Source organism: Nyctibius grandis, chromosome 4, assembly GCF_013368605.1.
Source record: "Nyctibius grandis isolate bNycGra1 chromosome 4, bNycGra1.pri, whole genome shotgun sequence".
Taxonomy (NCBI): domain Eukaryota; kingdom Metazoa; phylum Chordata; class Aves; order Nyctibiiformes; family Nyctibiidae; genus Nyctibius; species Nyctibius grandis.
Genome location: NC_090661.1, coordinates 83,937,164 through 83,963,829, shown reverse-complemented (window position 1 = coordinate 83,963,829; position 26,666 = coordinate 83,937,164). Strand labels below are relative to the sequence as shown.

General features: G+C 42.8%; 1 protein-coding gene across 2 annotated transcripts in view; it reads left to right on the top strand.

Annotated features, from left to right (window-relative positions):
• The window catches only part of MARCHF8 (membrane associated ring-CH-type finger 8), a 100,251-nt gene that overhangs the window by 70,579 nt on the left and 3,006 nt on the right, over positions 1–26,666 (top strand). The window contains exons 3-7 of one of the 2 annotated variants that reach the window (XM_068399830.1): positions 6,141–6,191; positions 18,922–19,001; positions 19,303–20,145; positions 22,100–22,280; positions 26,125–26,272. In XM_068399830.1, the coding sequence (XP_068255931.1) occupies positions 6,141–6,191; positions 18,922–19,001; positions 19,303–20,145; positions 22,100–22,280; positions 26,125–26,272 (1,303 nt within the window). The remainder of the gene's footprint in view (positions 1–6,140; positions 6,192–18,921; positions 19,002–19,302; positions 20,146–22,099; positions 22,281–26,124; positions 26,273–26,666) is intronic. The other variant, XM_068399831.1, reaches the window with a different exon arrangement.

The window sequence follows — 26,666 nt, the reverse complement described above, 5'->3', positions numbered from 1 at the left end:
AATATTGTCGACAACAACCACCCCTCTCTCCAAACTAAAAGCCTATGTTCTTTTTAATTTCTGCTGTTCAAGTATAGGGTTGCAGTGCAAGATTTGCAGAAATTCTGGGAAGAAGTTGTTAGGAAATCTGACACAGTTATGAAACCTGAAACAATACCTGGGTGTATATGGCTGCATGTTTGTAGAACAACTGTGCATTCATGCTCTGGTCATGGGACTTGATGGAAGAACTGAGTTTCACTCTTAACTTGCTGCTTTGCCATGCAAGGGTCATTCAGCTACTCAGTACTTCAGCATCTCACCATTTCAAGCAACACCATTCTGTGTCTCATTCTGTAATTCTCATAAGATCTAAGAATGAGAATTGCTGTGTGAATGAGAGCAATTATTATTCATTCTCTTCTGCAAAGTTTTTTATTAAGGAAAGCAACCATTTACCCAGAAGACTTTGTTGAAATGCTGCCCGTGCTACTCATTGTTGATAACAGTAAGTGATTTCACTAGATATCGATCTTGTGCTTAACCTATCATTGTAAAATGCAATTGTAATGCATAAAATGAGATTAAAATGGCTTTCAGATTCCAGGTAGAAAACCACAAGTAGGCAGTGCCCTGGTTTAACTGTCTCTATTGGTCTGAGGCATTAGTACTTACCTTGTAGGGATCTGTGGCTGGGGCATTGCAGTAACATCATCAAAACAAAGGGCTCTGCTGTTCATTACTGAGATTTTAGTTGGAGAACTCTATGATTAGATGAGGGTCTCAACCCATTTTGTCATGTAAGGTAATGTAACATAAAAGTTGTATTGCAAAATGGGGAATATAGTGCCCTATCAGGTCACTGGTGTGTTAGAGAATTAAGACTTCAAGAAGCAGGCATGTGCTAGTTTCACCCATAGCCATTGGTGGCTTGAGGAGGAAGGAGGATCCTTCTCTGGTGCCCTCTCTCCTCCTTTCCCAGAGGGAAAGTGAATAAAAATCACCTTGCCTAAACCATTGGGATCTGGCTTGCAGATTCTTCTCCAGGTCTACGAGCAGAGATAAAGATGAGTTTAGTATTAGCCGTACTTAGGACTGACCATAAGTGTGTAGTCAGGGATGTAGCCAGAAGGCAGCTACACAAGCTGTGAGACTGCTTCCTCTGTTGTCTTCTATTTACCTGCCTTAATGACTGAAAACCAAAAAGTTGGAAACACAAAATCCAAACCATTTTACCAAGATATTTTTTCCCTTCCATCCTGGCAAGGACATCCAAGTTGTATTTCTTTAGGGTGCCCACTTGCTCAGGCTGTATTAAGTCTACAGCTGAGTTTGGAGAATGATGTATTGGTATTGTAAGTGCACAAGAGCAGCTATGGCTGCCTGAATTGTTATCAGTGAGTGGGGACCCTCCGTCTGGCTCAGGTCATAGGAACTGGTGTTTTAGAGTTCACAAGGCTTCTGGGTTTGGCTGTGTAAGTTACATAGCTGTTATGCTTAGTGGAAAATTGATATAGTATGGTAGGGAAGCAAGGATAAAATAACTTGAAGTTCTGAATATGGAAAGCTGAGGTAAAAGGGAGGATGGGGGAGGGAGGTGTCAGCTTCTAGATCTCTGAACTGAGAAGGGAGAGGTGTCATGTAAGAGTAACTGAGGAATGGTGGCAGAAGGGAAAATGAGCCAGCAAGGTGGAGAAGGCAAGATGAAGAGCCCTGCAGGAAAGCAGACGTGAGCTGAAGGAAGGAGGCAGCTTTGTTGCTCACGGTAGGGAGCAAATTCAAGGGGAAGACAGAAAAAGAAAGGGAAGTTGGGAGGGGGATTCAGGTAATTGCAAGCAAGTGCATCCAAAGTTTAAAGAAGCATGTCACTGTAGGAATGGGTAGCAGTTTTTCTGTTTTTCAGTCATTTCCCTGCTTCTGCTTTATTCTTTGTTTCCCTAGAGCCAGTCTCTGATGGGGCCTCAGAGCAGCAGCTGGCAGTGAGTGGCTCAGGAGAAGTTACAAGTTGCACTTGTAATTTTTTTGTATCTAGATCTTTTTTTTTTTAAGTGCCTGCCAGGTGGTTTTAGTTGAGTAGGATGATTTTGAAAGGCAGGATTCCCATTATCCCATACAGAAAGACTGATCTGCTAGAGTGACCCTTGCTTTAACTGGTGATAATTGTATGGTCCATGCTTGCAGATGTTGCATTTGTCTTGGCCTTTCATTCAAGTGCAAAGACTAACACTTTTGCAAGAGGGAAGGAGAACTTGTTTGGAGCTATAATTACCAGACTAGAATATGTCTTACTGTGCAATGGGAACATAATAGAAAAAGTCTCTGAAGACCTTTATTTGTTGGGTAGTGATAATACCATAATAGAAGCTTAGCCTTGCCACTACCCTGTCAGTGTTAATTTCTGAATAATTGGTAAAAGATCCCAGGATGAAGGTACTGGTGATGGATATAGTGTAAAAAGTGAGCTTTTGTTTGTTTGCTTTTAAAATAATTTTTATCTATTTAACATTTCTGTTCCTTACTTAGTAATTGTGGCTGCCATTAAAATCTGCCTATTCCAGGAGCTCCTTCCATGGCTTTACAGCTCTTTTCTATCTTAATAACTGAAAAACATACGGCATCCTTAATGTATCGGAGCATGGGAAACACCAGCAAGCACTGGCTCTATATAACGGCTTCCACAGTGGATAGATGTTTATTGTTTTATTTGTAGAAGAGAATTAAACAGCACAGCTAGAGTTCATGAACTGTATTACTGAGGTGTTTCTGTTGCTGTTTAATGATTTTAAAAAAATAAATAGTTTTTTTGGTCCTTTGCAGAAGCTGGCAAGAGAGCACTGTACATTCCTTTAGCGGGGGTGCTACGTGAGTAGTCATAGTGAACTGGAAATTGCTGTTGCACAGTGAAACTCAGTTTATCTGTTTTCAGCCCAGCACATTTTAAAGTCTGCAAGTATGTAAACTGTGAGACTTGGAGCAACTGTTTCAAAAAATGTCCTTGATTAGAAGACAGGCCAAGACAGGGTCAGTTTGTGTCCAAGGGCTGAAGCAATTTTATCTGGTTTATGGGGCTGCTTGGTAGTTGACAGGCCAGCCAGACTGGAAAATATGTATATTATTTGCAAGTCTGTGTTGCATGTGGTAGTGGCTATTGGGTCAGTTGTCACTCCTTGAAAATATGGCTGAGTTGGTGGTTCTCCTCCTTGTTGGTGTAACAAGGTGTAACTCCTCTTTAGAGTACAGATTTTGGCCAACCTGGGCTAAGGCTGTAGTGAAATTCCTGTTGACTTTATGGATGTACCAGCTTTGTGTGGTAAAGAAACTGAAGTGTGAAAGAGCACTTAAGTAGGTAGGAGTCCTTTAGAAATATCACCGATACTTGATATATGTGTGCATGCAATCCATAACGCTTAAGAGAATATTTTTCAATACCACTCTTTTGTTTAAAAATTATCACTCTTTCAATAACAAAACCAACTGTTTGCAGTCATCTACTGACTGAAACCTCTGACAGGTATGTTTCCAACAGTAGATCAATAAAGATAATACGACCATCTGTCTCTTAGAGGCTCATGGCATCCATCAGATAAAATCAGTTCTGGGAGCAGAGGGAGAAAGACTAGTTTCTGTGGCATGGCTAAGAGTATGTTTGCTCTGCATCATTTACTGTGTTGTGCAAATATAGGTCTTGTCCTCCAGCCTGTTTGTGCTTATTGAATTTTAGCACATCCTTTTCAACACAGGTGCCTGTGTAAGTTCAGTCGTGCTCCCTTGCAGGCACCTTCTTCAGCTAGACAGCTGTATTTGGGGAGCGTGGAGTTAACGTGAAGAAACCTCTGCTCTGTTTAATTTTGTCTTTAGGAATTTAATCCAGAAGTCTTTGACACCTAGGGCTGGATTTGAGACTGTGACCTGTGTGGAGCTCTAAGTGTTGCTTCAGGTGGACTTCTTGGCCATGGGTCCTGCTCTTCACTATCATTTTCCCTTGTCCCACATAACCTTGCTTTGTTTGCCTCCCATATGTCCCTAGAAGGCCAAGCACAGCCTGCTTTCCCCCACACCTCACACATATGCAATGACAAGTCTTTGTGCTTGCCAGCTTGTGTTGGTCTCTTTCCATCATAGCTTCTGAACATGTCCCTGCCCCCTTTTTTCTTCCTCCCGTCTTCTATAGCTTCAATGAACATTTTTCTTTTTCTGTTGCTATAGTTACACTGCCTTTGATGAAATCAGCTACATCCTTCCCTTACAGTTGGAGTCAATTCTTAGCCGTAATGGTTCTGACAGTAGTTACATCCAATGTTAGGCTTCGCATAAGCATCACGTCCATATTTTTCGGGGTCTTTACGTGTTTTTCTGTTCCAGGAATACTGTTATCTATATAACAAAAGCTCATAGTAATCTCGAAAATCAAACTCAGCCTTGCAGTATGCTAATCTGGCATTAAAGTTAGTTGTAACTGAGGCCACAACTGTTCCAGACCTTAAACTCATCCTTGCTGATTTTTAGTTTGGCCATCAGTCAAAATTGGCAGGGGGTTCCCTGGTTGCTTCTCCTCTGTTCTTCTGAAACATTATTTTACTGTCTTCTGAGTACTCAAACTTCTACATACAGAGGATTTCAGAACACTGTATTTGCTTCCTCACATTTCTAAGGGAGGAAATGCAATTTTTAGCTGTCAACTGAGGCAGCGCCCAGGGTTGTGTTGAGAGGCAACCAGTGTTGTAAGGAAGGGACTGCCTGCTGTTGTAAGCATGTGCTGAAGTTTTTGCCTTGCCTTTTCTCAACCCAAAGCTTTGAAGTTGCTCTGGGGATGTGCTGTAGGAAGAAGTGTCTGAGAGCACAGAGATCTCAAAGTGGGAGTGTAGCATCTGGGTGCCAGCCAGACTTGATGTGGGCTCTCATCATTGAAGGTCGCTTCAGTTGTAACAAACCATAGGCAGGAGGTCAGAAACCAGAGTGCTAGATCCAAGCTGATCTAGGAGTGACAGCAGTTGGCTGTTTTGGAGTGGGTTTTTTTTATGTCCCCATTTGTTATATATGCAGGACTTCTGATGTCAAGCTCTATCTGATTAGTCAGTGCCAATGAGAACTGGAAGAGGATGCTGCCACAGTGTCTCTGTTAGGCTAAGTTCTCTTCAGGAATAAAGGTGAAAGAGTTTGGTTCCTAAAATCTCAGATGAAAAGGTGCACTTCTAGAGACTGTTACCCAGCATAGAGCCCATAGGAGAAAATAGTAAATTTACCCTTTTTTCAGAGGGTTTAAATCTCAAACCAATTTGCATCCCAGCTTCACAGACTTAGAGGAACATAGATAACTGATCTGTAACCAAATGTTATGACTTGCCGTGTTTGTAATATTTGTTTAGAAAAAAGTATTTCTTGTTGGATTTTATTCAGAAAAGTTTTTGCAGAGCAATTTCTAGGCTCTTCCCAGTGGAGCAATGTGTCTGGTTACATTTATGGTAAGCTGATATTCAGAAACCAGGAACCCTTAAAGGATGAAATATCTTGGTGAAACCTACAGTTTATTTTCACAGAAGATTGTCATCCTTATCAGTCAGGGCCTGCACACTGAAAAGTGAGTAACAGATACAGTTGTCACTGATTTCAGTTTTGAGAATTGCAGCTTCTGCGTTTCCATCTTATATGATATTTAGAGTTTAATTCTGAGTTCTGTGGTAAATAGGAATTTCCTCAGTAATTCTGCTTTGTCTCCTGAAGTTACATGCATGTGGTTGTTCACAATTGTTTCCGGACATCGCTGTGATACTTTAGTTTTTCTTTAAGCAAGAACTTTCAGTTTTAGTGGTTGGATGTTTGCATTTAGATGTAGATTAAGCAGAGCTGAGAAGTAGCCTTTCCAAAATAGATGCTATCTGAGAAAAGTGCTTTGCAGTATTCATAGAGAGAAGAAATAATTGTTCTAGTATTTCTTAGTTTGTACTTGTCTTGCCTATGTGATTTTCTGCAAGGTAACATAGTCTTAAGCAAACAAAGCAATTTAGTGATTCTCATAAATCAGGCTGGTGTCAATAGAAACAACGTCCTTAAAAGCCACAACTCTAAGACTTTCTCCATGGAATTTGGTTTCTAATACCAGCTTTAAAATATCCTCATAACTGTGATTTGTTGCTGCAGTGATCCTGTTCTTCCTCTTTCAGAATGAGAAGGCTTTGGGGCATTCCGTGAGCCGCACTAGTAACATCTCAAAGGTATGTTCCTTGATATAACTCGGTCTTTGATAAACTTGGGGACACTGGGATTTCTTTCATTTCAAAACTGGGGTGATATATGTGACCAGTAGAAAATGCTTATTATGCCTGTCTGTCATTGATAGTCACTCCTGAAACATTAGAACTCTCTGGTGTCTTGAAGACTCTCTTTACAGGTCAAATGAAATGGAAGCTACAGTAGATTTTCTCTTTCACACTTGTCAGCCCCCTTAGCTTGGTAGGAGCAAGATAGATGGCAGATGCCTGAGATCTTATCTTGGGGGGAAAATCGCTCCAAAAACATCACTCAAGTATGATCTTTTATACCATAAGCTGTCTGATGTAATGTTCTCTGTAAGATATGTATAGCCATGCATCCCATAATATGTATTGGATATGTGGTTAAACGTTATTTTATTGTCACTTTGGCCTGGTTTGGGCCATGAAATGGGCATGACTATATAAGTATTTTAAAATGTTTGCTATTACAGGCCCTGATCTTGTAATGGAAGCATGATGCTTTACCCATTCTAGTCACACTTCAGTATAGCCGATGGACACATCAAAACCCCAATTGCATTGTTATGCCATTAGGAAAAAAGTATCTTCTGCCCAAGATAACTTACTACAATACGTACCCTACTCTTACTTCTTTATTACAAATAAGGAGATTTTTAATTAGCTGGAAGCCTGACACCTTTTTGCTTACACAAGTACAATTGGCTTAAAGCCTTCATGGGAGCAAGGCTGTGCTGGTTGACCAGTATTTTTCATGAGGTGCATAAGCCTCAACCCTTTGTTGCCACAGTTGATGTTGCTGGTACTAGTGACTTTTAATGAGAGCCTGAGTCATTATGGCTGTGACAAGCTCAACTCCCTTTTACCTATTCTGAGAACTTCAGGAGGTAGGAAGCTATTTGTGCCTATCTCCACCAGAGGAAACAGTGGTTGCACTTAATTTACAGTTTATATGGGCACCGACAACTTTCGCTTGGGAGCAGAAAGACAAGATTACTGAGTGTCTTAAATAACAAGCAGGGCAACTGTCTAGTGCACAAGGTATTGACCAAGCTGAAGGTGTTGTTATCATGGAGTGATGCAGGATTGCATTTTGCATTCAGCATCAGAAAACATGCATTCACAGAAAGGGTTTTGAAATAAATACCATGTGAGGATAACTTCTCATCTGTGCTTTTCTAAAATGGGACTGTGCCTGTTCCTTCTTACCCTGGCTCTTCTCTTCTTAGGGATCCTTAATTGGATTTTCAGGTGTTGTTCAGCAGAGATGGTAGTTTTATCATTAAATGTCCTTGTACTTTTCCCAGAGTGTCTGAAATTCAGCACAACAAACCTCTTGGCAGCAGCAGTTTGGTACCTATACAGAGTTGCACAGTTGATTCTTAATTCATCGAGAACTGGTAGTGTGGCAGTGCAGTGGGAAGGACCTTGCACTCTGGCAAAGCTCTCCCTGGGAGTGCTGGCAGTGACATATCAATATTTGCATTCATCTTGAAACACTGGAACGTTCAACGTGATTGCTGTGGGTTGGAAAAGCTAAAGTTCTCAAGGGGAGCAAAAGTCAGCTTTGCCAGTTCAATGGGTGAGACTTTCTGGTTGCAAACATGAGCTTCCCAGAGGTATTGATGTTCTTACTGCTCCTCTGTCACCTCTGTGTCTGATCCATTCTGTGCACCTACTTCACTCTGGAGATAGCTCCTAACAAGGGCAGGAGGTGGAAGTCCCATTGGTGAAATCACTCCCCTGATTTGCCTCATACATCCGAACATTGCCTTGCACATCCAGACAGTTCAGTGCTAAGCTGCAACAATTTATTTTGCAGTCTACAAGTGGGTTGGCCGTTGCAAGCAATTTGTAGGACAAAACAGGAAAGATTATAGTAGTGGGATGCTGTGTGGAAGCTTAAGGACATTGAAAATTTTTCATTAGTTCTGAGGTTTAATAGGAAAGTGCCTTTCATTTTGTTTAGAATAGTGTAACAACCTGGCCAATAAGGCAGATTGAATACACGTAAAGGAAAAAGTATGGAAAATCTTGGCTTCCTGTATAGCCCTTTCTGAAATCCTCAGAGCTTGTTGATACTGCACCATTTTAAGAGAAGCTATTTAACCAGAGCTGAGTTTAACAAATTATATGCTGCATTTCCAGATACGTTGATGTGTGTGTGTGTGTACAGAAATAATGATCACACTTCCTGCAAGTGACTGTTTCAGCTCTTATTTTTCTATTCAAATCTAGCTTACAGTGTAGCAATGTAGCAAATCTGCTACAAATGCTTGGCACTGACGCTTGATTCAAAGCCTTTCTGGTGCTGATATGTCCGTTATGAACTCGCTGTGATTATTATTGTGTATCTTTCCACTGCTCTCAGTTTCACAGTGCAATATGAGTGGAAAGGATTGAGTCAGAACTCAGCCTCTAGCCAAGAGAGAATGCTGTGTTACTCGGTGTGACCAAGGAAAGCAGTGCCCCAGGGCTAAAAGTGATGAAGGAGGGAGGCAGACAGATGGTGCCACTGAAAATGAGATCAGCTGGGGTAGAGGTAGCAGGACCTCTCCGAACATAGACCCCAAGTGTTGGGGCCAGGTGGAGCCATCCCTTGGGAGGAAAGGGCAAAAAGGCAGTTCTCCAAGAGGCAGATGCTAAGAGAGGCTGAAGAAATGCTAGTACATGTGGCCAGGCCAAGAAAAAACAATCACCTGAATACTTGGCTAGGGATGGAGGCCAGAAGCAGCAGAAAAAGGAGTAGGGAATAAGATGTAGGAGGATCTTCATATGGTGCCATTAGGTTTTGTGCAGTCTGTTGCACGCTGGGGGATGTGGCATTCCTCCAGGTCCTTCTTTGCTTTTTTTGGTGTGTATATTTCAAACACTCCTTTTAAATCTGCTCCACATGGAACATTTGAATTTCTGGAATCTTTTCTATGTTTGTTTTGAAAGTAAAAAAAAATAGTATTGAAGGCAAGTTGAATTGATTTAGTCATGGGACTTGGACATGGCCCGATTCCCAGCTTGCCCTGTTCAAGCACAGTGGTGCTGATTGAAAAACCCCCAACTGGCACAGGGATGTACAGCCCCAATGCACATCTCAGCTGTTTACCCTAAGCCAGCATTTTTGCCAAGAAGCCACTGTTCACTGGTAAGTGCCTTCATGGCACAAGACAAATAATTAACCTTTATAGAATCTTCATGCTCTAAAATATGAAAATGACCCTAAAACACAGCAGCTAAAAAAGGGATTTTCACAGTGGTGGTAATTTGTGCCCTCTGGTCTTAGATAAAGGAATTGTGCTTACAAGCAGATTAAACGAGGTCACTAACAAATCTGGTCTGTAAACAGTTATCCTCAAATTAGTGATTTTGTTTAGCTTTAAAGTGTCTGATATATCCTGAAGCTGATGATGTGATATGTGGAAATATCTTCAGGTCATCTGTGTGCTGTTCCTGTCATCTGATTGCTCTGGAGGTCTGATTTTAGCATAGTGGGGAAGCACTTTGTAGTCTTATTTTTGTGGCCCTCTGAGGGTAAACTTTGAAAATGCTAATACTGGGATCACAGCAAAGGAATCAAAAGTGCACTCCTTAAAAAATGTAAATGCTTTGTCTTTTCTGAAGGCCTGTACAGTTTTATCTTTTGAGCAGAAGCACACTGTAAAGTATTAAATTATTCTTGGGCTGAATGGCAGCCAGTGCAGACGCAAAGTGGTAGCCTAAGCTTGCTATGAAATTTAAAATCCATTTAGGCTGTTCATCAGCTTGGAACAGATTTAGAAAAGCATATGAATACACACGTCCACTGTTGCCTGAAGCTTTGATGGATTTAGTGAGCGTTTGTCTGTAAAAAAGCAGTCCAGGTTTTTGAGTCACAGAGCTATCCTGTAGTCTATCAGATGACCAAGGCTTACTGAAAAGAACTGCTGCTCGGAGGTGTTCTGTTCAGGTACGTGAGCCTAGGGGTAGGGAAAGAGAAGTTGCTAAAAAAATTTTTAAAAATCCCTACTGAGCTACTGGGGAAAGGAAAAGACAGGAAAAATGTTATAGTGTGAAGATTAAGGTATGCTCTTTTCCCCACCCATAAGAGCAAGTAATTTCATGTTGGGGCATGGTACAGTCATGTTCATAAGGACTGCGATAGTCTCCCTGTGCTGTGATAAATCTCCTCTCCTGGGGCTGGATTCTTACTTCATGTAGGTATGAGGGTACCCTGTGAAGGAGGAACCTGCAGGAGTTTCCTTTCCTCTTTTGTTCTCTCAGTCCATGCAAGGTATTTTGAGGAAGATTTTAAAGTCAAAGGGCTATTTTTTTTCTTTTTCTTCTCCCTGCAGAACCTGTGCAGTTGTTACTTGCTTTAGTCAATGTTAATCCTGCACTATAGGCATGTTGAATTATGCTTGGGGTTAATTTGAAAGGATAGATAGCCTACTTTCTCTAGTGCCTTCAACTTTGGTATCTCTAGAGAAAGTTCCTGCCAGAATCATCCTTTAGATTTCTTTAGGAAGAATGAGAGGAAGCTGACTTCGTCTTCACTCCTAGTTTCTAGACATAATTTTAGTTATAGTCATATACATTACGTAAAGTATAGAGCAAAGTTTTTCCAGCAGCTGACTGCTGGTTCCTATCACATTGTTGCCGCCAAAACTACATGGTGGAGTTGATCATCGTGAAAATTTCAGAAGCTTCTTGCCAACATCTTCCCCCTGCTCCCCGCCCCATTTTTTTTAACCACTCTTCATTCTAATCAGGCATCTTATCGCAGCTAAATACACTTGATACTAATATGCGCAAGAAGTCAAAATGGCATGAGTCTGATAGGGAGAATTTAATGATAAGACCAGAAGTTACTGAAGTTTGATCCTGCCATGTTGGTATTTAGGAAAAGCTTTCAAAAAACACCCTGTCAGCAGGGCTGTCTGCCCTTCGCAGTCTGTCTGTAGGTGGCCTGTTCTGGCTATCTCAAGTGTCAGGTTAGTACCCTCGGCAGGGCTGCTTGATCTCGTTGCACTGCTGCCTGGGTGTACTAGTTCAGCTGGAGGTCTCTTTTGGCATGTGTGCTGTGAAATGACCATGTCTGTTTCACAGATGAGTGTTGGAGACTTCACAGCTGCAGTGCACTTTAGCAAGAGTGCTCAGCCAGCGTGTACAGGGAATACAGCACTTGCTGAAAGCATGAAAACAGAAATATTTTGCATCCTGGTGGATGGCTGGAGCCAAACAATTATATTTGTTCTGCAGTGGCTTGAGAGAAATTTGGACGTCCATAAATCCATGGGCCCTGATGGGATGCACCCGCGGGTGCTGAGGGAGCTGGCGGAAGTCATTGCTAGGCCACTCTCCATCATCTTTGCTAAGTCGTGGGCAACGGGAGAGGTGCCTGAGGACTGGAGGAAAGCGAATGTCACTCCAGTCTTCAAAAAGGGCAAGAAGGAGGACCCGGGTAACTATAGACCGGTCAGCCTCACCTCCATCCCCGGAAAGGTGATGGAACAACTTGTTCTTGATGCTGTCTCTAGGCACATCAAGGATAGGGAGATCATTAGGGGCACTCAGCATGGCTTCACCAAGGGGAAGTCATGCTCAACCAACTTGATAGCCTTTTATGAGGATGTTACCCGGTGGATAGATGATGGTAAAGCTGTGGATGTGGTCTATCTCAATTTCAGTAAAGCGTTTGACACGGTCTCCCACAGCATCCTCGCAGCTAAACTGGGGAAGTGTGGTCTGGATGATCGGGTAGTGAGGTGGATTGTGAACTGGCTGAAGGAAAGAAGCCAGAGAGTGGTGGTCAATGGGACAGAGTCCAGTTGGAGCCCTGTGTCTAGCGGAGTCCCGCAAGGGTCGGTTCTGGGACCAGTTCTATTCAATATATTCATTAATGACTTGGATGAGGGATTAGAGTGCACTGTCAGCAAGTTCGCTGATGACACAAAACTGGGAGGAGTGGCTGACGCGCCGGAAGGCTGCGCAGCCATTCAGAGGGACCTGGACAGGCTGGAGAGTTGGGCGGGGAGAAATTTAATGAAATACAACAAGGGCAGGTGTAGAGTCCTGCATCTGGGCAAGAACAACCCCATGTACCAGTACAAGTTGGGGGCAGAGCTGTTGGAGAGCAGCGTAGGGGAAAGGGACCTGGGCGTCCTAGTGGACAACAGGATGACCATGAGCCAGCAACGTGCCCTTGTGGCCAAGAAGGCCAATGGCATCCTGGGGTGTATTAGAAGGGGTGTGGTCAGCAGGTCGAGAGAGGTTCTCCTCCCCCTCTACTCTGCCCTGGTGAGGCCGCATCTGGAGTATTGTGTCCAGTTCTGGGCCCCTCAGTTCAAGAAGGACAGGGAACTGCTAGAGAGAGTCCAGCGCAGAGCCACGAAGATGATTAAGGGAGTGGAACATCTCCCTTCTGAGGAGAGGCTGAGGGAGCTGGGTCTCTTTAGCTTAGAGAAGAGGAGACTGAGGGGTGACCTCATTAATGTTTATAAATATGTAAAGGGCAAGTGTCAAGAGGATGGAGCCAGGCTCTTCTCAGTGACATCCATTGACAGGACAAGGGGCAATGGGTGCAAGCTGGAGCACAGGAGGTTCCACTTAAATTTGAGGAAAAACTTCTTTACGGTGAGGGTGACTGAACACTGGAACAGGCTGCCCAGAGAGGTTGTGGAGTCTCCTTCTCTGGAGACATTCAAAACCCGCCTGGACGCGTTCCTGTGTGATATGGTCTAGGCAATCCTGCCCCGGCAGGGGGATTGGACTAGATGATCTTTCGAGGTCCCTTCCAATCCCTAACATTCTGTGATTCTGTGATTCTGTGAAATGATGGATGAGTCCCTTGGATTTAATTGAGACCTCTCTGCCTGCCTTCAGCCCAGGCTCAGGACTTCTCAGCAGAGCAGTCAGAACTGAATTTTGCTGCTGTTGATGAGACAGGGCTGGAGCTGCCCCTGTCAAAGGGAGGGGAGGTGAATGGGACAGGGGGTGGCACAAATAGAGTCAGATTCCCTGTGTCTCTTCGTAGATGTCCTTTCCCTATCTGAAGACTAGCCAGGTTAGCTATGGAGTACCTTGCAATGGCCCTTGGTGCCTTTCTTCACAAGGCCTCCATCACTGTTGTTTTCTTTCCTAGATCGCTGTCTGTACCTAGATCATGCCAGAGGAACAGGCATGGGGTGGTTGGTCTTGATTTCTGTGCTGTTAACTAACGAGGGAGCAGAGCCTGGGGCTTTTGCTGCCTCTGGAGGTGTACTATGCAAGATAAGTGCCTGCCATGTCCATGTCTAGCAGCAGCCTTGCCTTCTTAATACAGATTTAAATAGGATCTGTGTGAGAGAGATAAAATAGCTCTTTGGCAATGAGTTCTTCTAAAACACAGGGTGTGATAATTGTCCCTCTGATTCTGTCTTTCCTATGTGCTTCTGCCACATTCATCACTGTGATGTGTTAATACCAGGAGAGACAAATCTGATTCCAACAAAACTCCCAGTGGCCCATTGCAGATCGCAGCGCTGTGATCTCAGTGCTGAAAAAGCAACACAGTGCAGGGGGGTTGCTTGAGGTAGGGGCTGATTAAAGGTAGTGGGCCTCAGGCACTGGTTGTGCTTGGGACAGGACAACTCTGGGGCACTAGTGGGAGATGTCTCCCCTTAGCCAACACCTACTGTGGTTAGCTGTGTCTCTTTAATCCCCAGGGGGACTGGTAGTAGTTGGAGTTGGCTCAGTGGAGAAGACCATCACTGTACTCCCATTGTTCTTACGGGGAAGAGAGGCAGACAGAAACTGCTGCAATGGTCTAGTGGTGTTCAAAACATCTTTTAGCATCAGTCTTTGACAGCAGGTGCAGCTAGCTACCTTTTAGGATTTTTTATTCCTCTCTTCTACTTTTCTTTTTTAGGCCAGCAGAAGAGCATAGTTTTGAAATGGGTTCATCACAGTGTAAAATAAAGGCAAACCCGTAATCAAAATGCCAGGTTGAAATTAGGGTCGTGGAGTGTTTGGCTCCTTGCTCTATTGCTAAATTTGTATTTGGCTGAAGCTCCTTGTGCTGCAGTTCCTCCTGAGTAAAAGACTTTAAATTGTTCTTCTTTTCTCTAACTCTTTGTCTGCCCAAAGGAGAGGTGTGCTCCATTATTAAATGTGTATAGTGCTTAGTATGTTAGTGCCAGGTCCTTAGCTGAGACTTTTAGGCGTTTTTGTAGCATCCGTAGTAGGGCCTCAGCATTGGTCCTATTCATGTTGCACCTAGAAATGATGAAGTTTGCAGGTGTGGGGGAAAACCTTTCTTTGCTTGCTTCAGACTTCCAATCAGTGGAGGAATTCTTCTGGAGTTACATTGTGTCTAACTTTTTACCTTCAATGAATAATTTAATAAGGTTTTTAGAATGTGGCAGGCCCTGTTCCTTAAAATGAGGTATAATTGCTAGTACTGAAGTGCCGTCCAGAGTGAGATGACAGCAACTATACCCAGAAGTACCATCTCAGATAAGCAGGTTATCTTGGAATATACCCAAACCATTGACATGTTCCCTATGGCTCACTTCAAAGATGACTTGATTTTCTGAGGCAAGGTCAGTTTTTTGCTTTTCGGTGTGCAGCATGTAGTCACAAGTAGGTAATTAGAAAAGGCTGAGTTCCTTCACCAACAGATCACACTGTTCATGGAGTGGGGGCAGAATGAGAACAACCAGCTATGACAGCACGTGTTTATATCTATATATATGTACAAATATGTATGTATATATGCACACACACACACGTACATATATATAAAGACAGAGAGAGATATATATCTTCCTGATGGCAACCCTACAGAGAGATGTAGGCTTCCAGGGACTGCTGCCTTCAGAGTCACTGTGATTATCCAAAGACCAGTGCAGAATCCCTGTGACCTCACTGAATTGCATTAGATGGGAGTGTCAACATACATAATTAACTAACTATTGACCTTTAGTACTGAGCTATTTTAGGCAACCACTCTGGCTGTACAGGGTAAATCGCTAGCATATAGCTCCTAGGGCTTGGCATTGAAGTGATATTCCTCCATGCGAAGGGCATGGAAGTCCACAGAGATTCAGCAAGTGATTTTGGAGTTAGAAGTCTCCAATTCAGGCTGTCAAGGCTTAGGCTACCCATCACTTAATGAGCACAGCAGAAACCCCCTATGATGAGGAGTACTTTAAAACCAAATACTGCTGTCGCCACTGTAAGTAGCCAGTTCAACCAAAGGTGCTGCTACTTGGGAGGCTGCTTCTGGGGCATTAAGGATGGTGTGTGTGTGTGCCAGAAGCTACAGAGTGGTGAAGGCTTTGCTTATTTTCCCAGCCTCTTCAGAGCCTTGCATGGGAGTAACGTCAGAGCTCCAAGTTAGCTGGATCTGCCTCTCTTGCATTCACACATCATGTTGCCTCTTCTTTGCCCTGTTCTGGCCCAAGGCTGACAGTGTTTCTTCTTTTCTGTGGCACCTCTGTGCCTGGTAGCTGCTGTGTCTGAGTCAGTAAACCCAGCTGAGCTGTGTGGACTGGCCAGCGTCAGCTGTGTGTACCTCTGCTTCTAAGACTGGCAGAACTTACTTCTTGGGCTCTTGGCAACAGCTTGCATTTTACTATGCTCTTATTCTGTCAGTGAGTTGTGCCCCACCATTTGAGGCTCATTGGTCTAACCAACTGATGTTCCTCCGGCAGCTGAAGCTAGGAAAGTGACTGGTATTAAACAAGCACAGTAAACTAAGTGATTAGTTTTGCCTCACCTCACTATCCTAATCTGATTTGCAGTGCGTCTGTGTAAATAGTTTCATGAGCAAAAAAAGCATGGGAGGAAAGGAGCGGGGAGTGAGAGACTGAAGGCTCATGGAACCAAGGTTTTTGGTGGTAGCCACAATTTACGCTAGCTTAAACCAAGGGTGGGGTTGTAACTTCCTCCAATGTTTTGTTGTTCCACTTTGTGGTGCCTTTCCAAGTGTGTTAACTTCTATTTGTATTTTGGTTGCATTTGCATTATCTCTAAAGATGGAGCAAAGGACTTCCTGTATTGAATCAGGAAAATAGGAGGAAAAGAAAATGTGCTTAAGATGTGGGATTTTTGCAAGCTGTCCTGAACAATGCTGGCATCTAGAAACAGAATAGTGAGCTTGAAAAGCAAATGAAATTCCACAATTTCTTTCTTGTACCAGCCTTTTGATTTCCCAAGCGGCGAGACTTTGACACTGTCTTGGTGCCAGGCAATTGGATCAAGAAACCAGTAACGTGGTTTTGGAAGGGAAATTTTGGATCATTGAATCTAGTCATCTGCTATTAGACTGTCACATCATATATACCGCTGTCTTTTTTTTTTGAAAGCTTCATTGCCAACGTGAAGGAGTAGAGAGAGTAGATTCATTATAAGCAGGTTACCTTCTGTCATTTGCTCATAACATAAAACCTGAGACAGATTTCTTAATTGATTTGTGACTTCAGGTCCAACAATATATGGCTCTGTTTCCACGGCAGAATGCAACATGCTGTTTTACTGGTTCAATATTTTGTTTTTAGAAGATTGTTAAATATGTCTCTTTAAATAATTCATTACTTAAGTCTTATTAATTTGCATTTGCATAATTATAGCAGCAGATTATAGTGTGTCAGGTCTTTCACTAACTTAGTCTTTCTTTTAAAAAAAAGTAATTACTGCACAAACTATTTTTAAAAGATAGGATTTGAAGTCAGAGATATACCTGCTTTTAGGAGAGGCTAAACATCAAATAGAGAGCAAATTTCCAAGTAATACCTGAATTCACCTCCCTGTATGATCAGCATCCTATATCATTAGCATGTGCAAGTGGAATAAAATGTGAAAAACCATAGTTTCCAGGATAAAGCCAGTAATTGATCTTTAAGTCTTTAATTTGTTTTGTCACAGTCATAACATAGTTCAGTTTGCTTTCTGGCCCAAGGTTATTCTCTTGGTTTTTGTTCTATACATGTACCTAGCTGGGTAGGATGGGAAATAAGTTACAGTGTCTTGCTATGGATCAAGAGGTACCTGTTTGAGTCTTGCGCTTGACTCTTGCAGACCCAGCTGTAAATGGATACCTGTTTTTTCAGGCTCAGTGCACCTGAGACGTCCCAGTGTGAGGCCAGGCACATTGCTCTTTTTAGTGCTGTTGGCTAGAGAAACAAAAGCTTAACAGATGAGTCCTGTAACACGGAAGGTGATGGTTTCATCTGTGTTTATAAGGTAGCATGTGTGTCCTAGTATACCCATCTTCTCTTGCAAAGAAAGAAGGAGCGTATTGTGTGATGCGGAACTTGCTTTAGCTATGAGAGTGTAAAAGCCTGCAGCAGCCGTGTTTAAATATGCCATAGGGCCTTTTAATAAATTAAGTATAGAACTGAAGAGACCTGAGACAGATATAGTGTGTTAGGGGTGTGTGTGTTGCACCATGACCAGAGATCATCGAAGCAGTGATGACTGAGCTAGCTCTGGTTCTCAAGCTGAAGTGCAGGGCTGGGCACAGCGCGCTTCTGTGGCAACACACCTTTCACGACATGAGCTCTCTCCTAATCTGGCTTTGTGCACTTGCCTGGCCCAGGTCTGTGCTGGTTGTTGTGCAGCCCAGCGTGGTGTTGACACTTCTGTTGTTCTGCTGATTGCATTGTTCCTTCCTGGGTTTCAGGCTTTGCTTTGCAGATCAAAAGAGCTGTAAACCTTCGTTTGAATTTTGAAATGGAAGTGGTGTTTTGCAGCAGTGGATGAGCAGCACAGCCTATCCAGCAGCTGTGGAACATGGGAGAACCAGGCTTAAAAATTCTCTATTACAAGGTTACCAACGCAGGTTTCCTCCTCACCAAAACCTCTAGGAAGAGTCAAGAAGTTTCTGTTAGCGACCCTCAGAATATAGCAGCAGAAAAGGCCTATAATAATAGCCTGTTGAGTCCCAACTCTGAGACAATGATCGTTCTTACCATATTCATTTTAGAGGTTTGTCTATTAAGTGTTAAATATGCCAAGAGCTTAGGTTTGGGGGTTTTTTTTTGACTTAGTTCAGCTGAATTCTGAATTCTTCAGTTAATTCTGTTTCTCACTGTGCTCTTGTTGGGTCTTATGAATGTGACTGCTGCCACACCTCTTCTCCAAGGAGGTGGAAGACCCTGTCAGAGCAAGAGCAGGATGAAAGGCCTTGCAAAGTACAAAGAGTACTTCAGGGAATGGTGTGGTTTGGCAGGTGGTGCTCATGTGCATATGCTAATACAGAAAATAAGTCCCCAAATAGTGTCAGAGTTACTGGATTACTGACAGTTCTGTCTTGTGGGGAAAAAAAAAACCAAACAAGCCTCTAATCTCTTGTCATCGTTGTAAGTGGAAGGATTAGCTATTATGTGGTAGCTAAATTCCGACTAGTCTATACACACACCTCCATCTAATTATTCTAGTTACTGTAGCATTGCTCATTTCCTGAGCTATTGTTCTGTTCAGTATTTGACAGCTGGCAGGTTCCGCTCCAGAGATGGCTGCATTTGACCTTGGGGGAAAATGTTTCTGTTCTGATTACTGCTTTTCCAAGGATGAGGCTGTGTGACCTCCCTTTTTAACCTTTGACAATAAAGCCACTTTCTTGCAACTAGCCCTTAAATATCTGATGTAGAGTGATATCTGACCCCATATGCTGTGTTTAACCCTGAAGGCGATTGCTGTGCATACCAACCTCTTCCCACTTCTGACTTGCTTTTTGTTTGTTTTAATTTCACTGCAGGCTGGAAGTCCAACCTCTATCTCTGCCCCTCAGAGCTTCTCTCGGACTTCTGTTACACCATCCAACCAGGACATCTGCAGGTAAAGTGTGTTGTTTGCATGGCTACAGTGAGGCTCGTCCAAGGTTCAAAATAAGAAAAAACTGAAAAAGCATGTGTATGGGGAAGTAAGAGATGTGGGGTTCCCATTTGAAGCACCCCATTTGTTTGACTCAACTGCTGTCTAACACTGCTTCGTTGAATCCCACTGACTGTTTGGCCCCTGCTATGTTTGCCGTTCCCACACTAGCCATAATTCTCATTTCTTCACTTTTAATTATATGTTTTCTCTTATGTAATTGTTTTTTACTTTCTGTGCTTTTATTCCACTGTTCTGCATGCAGTTCCAGTGCAGTGTTTTCTGAGTGTTGTCATCACAGTCCAGTGCAGTCTGCTGTTGTCTTGAAAAATCCTCACTGCCAGAGCCCTCTGACAGAAGGGGTCACTGTGACAGTAATCTGTCAGGACACGTTACATGCAGCAAAGAGAAACTCCCGTGGGCAGGATCGGGGCCAGGCACTCAGGTCTGCTAAGAATTTAAAGGCCACCCACACTCTGAAATTCTCCAAGTCCCTCAATGACGTGGACCAGAAGGCACAGAGCACCACTGAGTGCTTTGACTATGTGGAGCGAACACGCTCAGAAGGCAAATTGACCCCGACTCAAGAGCAGTGTTTACGGATTAACAAATTTCATCTTAAAGAGAGGAAACCTCTGAATCTCAGGCCTCTTTCTTTTAGCAATTCTAAGCGCTCCTACATCCCTTCCCTTTCCAACTACTCGAGTGCATCAGAAGAAGCAGAGAACAGCGCTGTACATATCCCCTTGCTGGAGGACAAAGTGGACCATGACACCTCAAGGAGCAAAAAACTGTTGCGTTACCTTTTCTCCTTCTCCCACACCTCCAGCATCAGCAGCCTGCATAAGTTCCACGAACTGGAGAACTATTCCAGTCACTGCCAAGCTGAGAAATCCTCCAGCGTGCTGGTGGAAAGCACGGACTTCTGTTCTGATGATATGGGAGATGATGACGTCTTTGAGGACAGCACCTCAGTGAAATTGAAAACAAAAGAGCAGCGGGCGCCGCTCTGTTCAGTTGAGAAGGACAGTGACCTTGACTGCCCTTCCCCCCTCTCAGAAAAATTTCCCCCTCTCTCCCCTGTGTCCACATCGGGGGATACCTGCAGGTTGGTTTACCGGAGAACTGCCTACCTTTGAGCCCTCCCGTGTGCGGTGGCAGCCGTTCTGCTTTCCCCTGCCTTTGTGCTGTTTTTGTCTTTTCTTTCACCCCATCACCTTGCTTTAATATGTGCGATTTGAAGCATGCAGCCTTCTCTCTGCTGTCCTGCATCCCTCTGATGCACTTAACAAGGCTACTAAGCAAAAGAATTTTCTTTGGAGTCAAATAAATTCTCTTGGAATTTGTTTCAGGTTTGGGGTTCTGAGATGGTGTTTTTCTCTTTATCAGTGCTTAAACAGGGAATATATCATGAGAGAATCAGCTACGCATATTACAGGCTAAGCTGAACATGCCTTAGCTTTTAATGAGCAATATGTTGTCCTGACAGTCACTGCTGGTTTGGGTCGGAGGCATGGGGAGTCAGGAGGAAAAGAGGCTGTTTGAACATTGCTTCTGAGATCAGGTCAATATAGGTTAAGATTTTTTTGTTGTTGTTGTTCATCTTTTCCTCACAGTTTGCATCCCACCACACCCTTATTTGTAAAGGGATTTCTGGATGCCTTAGTTGAAAGGGGGATCTGAGTTCTGGTGTTAGTGGTGGGCCTGTGTGAGGTCCAAAAAGGATGGGTGTCCTTGTTCCAACTACAGAGGATTAATCATGTGCAGATTAATCAATCATGGGAACAGCCAGCTCTGGACTGTCTTCATGGTAACTTGTCTGCAGGTCTGTACCGTCCCAGCTCCAATATGTGGCTGAGGGGCAGGAGTTACCAAGTAAGGGGGAGCAAATGTCCTGTCCCTCTACCCAGCATTTTACTGTCCTAATCTTTCTCCTCCCTGACAGCACTTTCTGAAGCTGGCTTTGTTACTACTTGCCAGTAGTATTTGATTTTCCCCCCTCATTACCAGCAAAATATAGTTCCGTACTGGCTTGTCATCAACAAGATGCTCTTGTGATCCACCCACTCTTTCATTTCCACTTGCCAGCTATCAGCAAGGTCGCAAGAGGCCAGATGCTACACATCAGTAAGAGATTTCGGTAATAGACAGGGATGGCAGCATGCCAGGGTGTACTTCACATATGCTTAGTAACTTATGTTCATTCCCTGAGCTCCTTACCATTCCCCCTTTCAATTCATAACCTCATGGTTAGAAGGACTTCGTGATGTTTGATGCAACCTGAGGGATGTGTATAAATTGAAGCTGGAAATCAAATGCCAGTACCTGGTAGTAACGCTATATCAGGTGTCCTTGCTGTCTGCACAGTTCGACTGTGAGGGAAATGGGGAATTTTGCAGAGCTGATACTTCCTTTGCAGCTCTTGCAAAGTAAGAATTGGATAGCAAAACCATTGGTCTGTTTAGAGTAAGTGTATTTTGGGGAGATTCAGTGCTGTAGCTTTGCACTGTGGATCTATCTTGTAGCAATTGGCACTAGAAATAATCACTTGTGCAAAATCCAGGGTGTTTAAATTAACTCTTCACGATACTGGAGGGGGCCTGTTTCACCATTGGTTTGGGAATTTTGTTTTATCTTCTGTTTCAGAGGTAATCTGTGAGTAGCTGTACCTCCCTGTGCATATTTTGTCTTGGGAGGTGCTGTCTGATCTGTTTAAATGCTATTTTCAGTTAAGTGCTATTGTTCTAGATGAAGTGTTGTCATTTCTTACCCTGTTTTTTCTTTCGGATACTGCATTTGTGTCAGGCTCTGTGTGTCCGCCTCATCTGTTAGAAAGCAGCTGTCTAGTTAGCAGTGTCTGTGCTCAATTATTTTGTGCCTGGGCATGTGCTTGCACAGCAAGGGAATTCTTTAGTTTTAGCTCCTTTATAGAACACATTCCTTTGATATGTATGTCTCAGGATCCTCAATGGACAACCATGTGTGATCACAGATATTCCATGCCTCTTTCGCATCCTTTCTACTTCCTCTTCTCCTAATGAGCAGCTTTGCTTCTGATTCAGGATATGTCACTGTGAGGGAGATGATGAGAGCCCTTTGATTACCCCCTGTCACTGCACGGGAAGTCTTCATTTTGTGCACCAAGCCTGCCTGCAGCAATGGATCAAGAGCTCAGATACGCGATGCTGTGAACTGTGCAAGTATGAGTTCATCATGGAGACAAAACTGAAGCCTTTGCGAAAGGTAAGCACAAGACCTGCTTCCCCAAGGAAATGCTTTGTTAAACACAGATCCGCTCTGAAAAGAGGCAGTCCTTGCCCCTGAGTCCACAGCACCCCCCACGTATTTATCATATTTCTGTGGCTCCTTAGTAAGTCTGGTCAGTTTTGTATAGGTGCAAAAGGATTTAAATTAACACTCAGCCTGGCAAATTCAACATCAGTGGAATCCAGCTCTGCGAGTTACCTATTGTAGCCCAGCAGCTTTCTGTGTGTAAATGTACATACATGCACACATATATACATATGTGCATGCAGCAACCTCATGTTTGTTATTTTGTAAAGAAATTTGTAACATTTTAGAGCACAAAGAAAGCACAAAGATATTTGCTCTGCAATTATCTACGTTTTTTGTAAATATGGAGTTTATTATTGTTGTCTGCTTTAGTTTGCTGCTCCAAGATCTGCATGGCTTTTAAGTTCTCTTGAAAATATGAGGATTTCAGGTTAAAACTTCCTTTAAATCTCACTTTCTGAGTGTAATTTGGTTAAAAACTGTAGCTTTTTTCTTTTTAAAGGAGCAAACCTATTTTAGTGGAAATATTACAGTGTAAGTAGAAGGTGGTTCACCAATAAATATATTTTATTTTTTACCTTTTCTTAGACTGTGAATAAGTAGGTTTTAGTATTTCAAGTTGCTAGAACCTGTATTTTTGTTTTATAGAAAAGTACCTTCCATAAATCTGGTGGCTTAAAGTATAGGTACTTAAATGCTACATGTATTGTAAGGCCAGTTTTGTGCTTATATTCTTTTTGTTCTCCCACATCCTCTGGGTTTTCAATTTCAATTGGTCCTTACCATCAGGATTTTGAGATGGAAGTCACTGGTATTCTTAGCACAGACAAATTTGCCACACTTTACCAAAGTGGAAAAGGTTAATAACAATAACCTCAGCCTGGAACTAGAATAAATAAGAAACATTAAATTCAATATGATGAGCCTAAATCATGTAGGGTGGGAAGTCCGGACTGCAGCCATCTGAAAGCTGTTATGAGAAGTTGTCCAATTCCTAAAAGTGACTCCTAGCAGAAAATAGAGCAGATTTCAAACACCTCTTTGTTTTTTTACAGAGGTGTACAGTCTGCTAAGTATATTGCTTAGATTGTCCGGTTGATACGACGACCTTGCTTATATGACTGTGGCAAATCATTGCCTTCTAAGAAGTGCAGACTTTTCCTTGGTACCCCCTTGGCACAGAGCGTAATACCTCTGAGGTGCAATGTTGGCTGTCACAGGCTCTGTTATCCGCACAGACAACACTTTGCACAGCCCACCCATAGGACTTTAAAGAAATGACTCTAGAGAATACCAAGTAAAAAGAGTCACTGTAGTTGGCAATTGGCTGCTGTTTTTTCTGTGCTCATTCGGTCTGGAGTGGGTGGGAAGTATTTTCTGAATATTTGTACCCCGTAAGAAGAAGCTGTTGGGCACCTTTGGAAATGAGTCACTCAGCATCATTAGTTATATCTGAACAGGTCATCTAGGGGAAAGAGACCAGATGTCAGAAGGTAGGGACAGAGCCATAAACAGAAGGAGAAGAAAGAATTTACTTCTCAAATATATCTAAAGAGTCTTTTAGAGGTTCAGCTGCAGCCAGAAGATGAGCTGCCTCTGTATCTTCAACTCGGCCTTTAGCGTACCCTGTCAGTCAGGAGAAGAGAGTCTGGAACTGGTGATTATGAACAGGATGGGACAAATAATAGGGCTTGTGCTTATCTGTAGGGTAGAAATGGAATTAAACATCTTCAGCGTCTTAAGGTCCTATTGCAGCACAGTGTATTGGTCTATTCAAACACCAAGTTACTAAGGGAAGAGGATGAGAAAAAAAAATGTGTCATGAAAGTGAAGATGAAGGGAGACGAGAGGGATGTTCTGTTTTAAAATTTCAATGGGAAAAAAAAAAAAGACATTAAATTTTCTGCTGAATTTTTTGTTTTAACAACACTTCAAAAACCCAGAAATGCTGACTCTTTTAATTGGGAAATGCCGCATGCTGTGTCATTGGACTAATGCAGCAGGGGCCTACAGATTGTAGTTTCCTCTCTGGGCTAGTGCATAGTTTGCAGAATATCTTCTCTTTTCCTGTGCAGTCATATCTCTTGAAGAGATGAGATGGTTTGGGTTGGTTTGGTGGCTGTGGAGCCAGCAGTTCACAAGACGTACTGTCCAGTGGAGGAGCTCAAGCTGTGGAACGGAAAAGAGAAATATAAGTTAGTCAGAACACAAGTCCTCGTGGCTCTGTAAGAGCATTCACAAATAGATTTCATATGCTTACACTTTGACAAAATAAATTAATTTATTCTTTCTATGAAAAGTAAACATCTTTGTTTAGATGTAAAAGCAATTTTCTGTTTAAAACACAACATCCTGTTTTGTCCAATCTTTTTCTAAGACGTTTGAAAGAATATAGCTTTCTACCATGACAGGAGTCTAGCATGTCATTGCTGGAAGTCTTCAGTTCTTGTGCTATGATGAGATTTGGATGTCCACAGAACTGGTGATGTGGCTTGGACTGGCCAAAGAGATTGTTGGCAAAACAGAGAGGATCACAAAGTCTCTCTTTCAGGGTTCAACCATTCTTGAATTTGTAACAGTGGAAACAATAATTCAGCATAATGGGTGATCTCAATCATACCAGTCAAGTCATCCTCACTCTCTTCCACATTATTCCTCCTTTTCAAAATCCTCTTTTTCTACAAATTATTCTAGGAGACATCAAATGCACCTCTCTAGAAACACACAGGTATGTATGAGAAGCTTATGTGCCGCAGCATATATTTTGTGAAAGCGTGAGAAAAATCCATCTTAACTCTCTGTTCCAAGCAGACATGCTGAGGGATGTGTAACCCACATGCAAAAACTTTCATCATATATGTAGGAAATTGCCAAAAAATAATTAAAAAAAAAAGCTTCCAGGTGTCTCAGGTAAAAAAAATAAAAGCTGTTTTTGAACAATTCCTTACGTATTAGAACCATCTGTAATAATTGTCTAGTTTCTTTGTATCTTTCCTAAATGACAGCAGCCTTTGTGTTTTCTATTTGGGCTGTATAAACATTATTGATAGATGCAGGTCTGGGGATTTAATTTGCTGCATCCTCTCACTTACAAAAGCTGTCATCCCAGTTCTACTGTGTATTCTTAGAGCGCATGTATTTAAGTGTACTTGAAACACTGAAAATAAAATAAGGGTGTTGCTGCTGTACGTAGTGTTAAATATACGTGAAGGTTGAATGAAACCCCCAGAGGTAGGAGGTGAGAACTAAACCGCCTTGACTGTGCACCGAGGGACTCTAACAGTGCTCAGCATGAGCAGTCTTGCATGCACCAGTCAATTGGATCACATACCACTTTTATTGCAGTGTTTTATTGAATGCCTGCCTGAGCAAGGGTGCCCTTTGCCACTCGTGGTGTTCAGCAGTGACTGCGAGTACCCGCTGTGGAGTGGGGAACACACGAAGGAGCAGCCTTGCTTGTGCTGCACAAGGCTGGGTTAGGGTCCCTGTGTGCTGGACTTGCACCTGCCTGGATAAGCAGGGTGCAGTAACATTGTGCTGAGGCTCTGGGCTGGAGCTGAGCACTGGAGGTCCTCTCTGGTGCCAGGATGGCTCCTGTCACAGCAGGGTGAGCTGCCAGCCATCGCACACATGCTGAGGTCAGAGCAATAATGCCATCTGACATTTAGAATCTCTGTTAGGAGGAAACTGATCTCCTGCCTGGTTTTTGTTCTTATCAATGTTCTCTTTTTATACTCTCTAGTAACTACGGTAAACACCTAATCTCTTGCTCTGCTTCTGGGTTTCTTGCCAGTGGGAGAAGCTGCAGATGACGGCCAGCGAGAGGAGGAAGATCATGTGCTCTGTAACATTCCATATCATTGCCATCACCTGTGTTGTGTGGTCTCTCTATGTCCTGATAGACAGGACTGCTGAAGAGATTAAACAGGGACAGACTACTGGTATGTTACTTGGTTATCTTCCCACTTACTCTCTTGGCATAATTATTTATCCTGCATGCAGAGAGGATGCAGAACATGAGTGTGCAGGTAATGTTTATACTTAGACTAGTTAGCTTTAGCCTGAGGTTGGGTTGATTTAAAAGCACAGTTCTGAAATGGTTTAGATAAATTAGTGTAAGTTCATCTGTGGCTGCTTTTTAAGTCTATTTCAAGTCAATTTAGTTTGCATTTGTGAAATGCACAGATATGAGAGCTAATCCACTGGAGCCACAGAATTGCACTGCTTTAGCTAATTTAGTTTTGAATTGGAACACTTACTGAGCAGATACGGACGTAAGCATTTGTTTGCTGCTATGGCTACCTTTTAACTGGGCAAAACCAGAACACGTTTTAA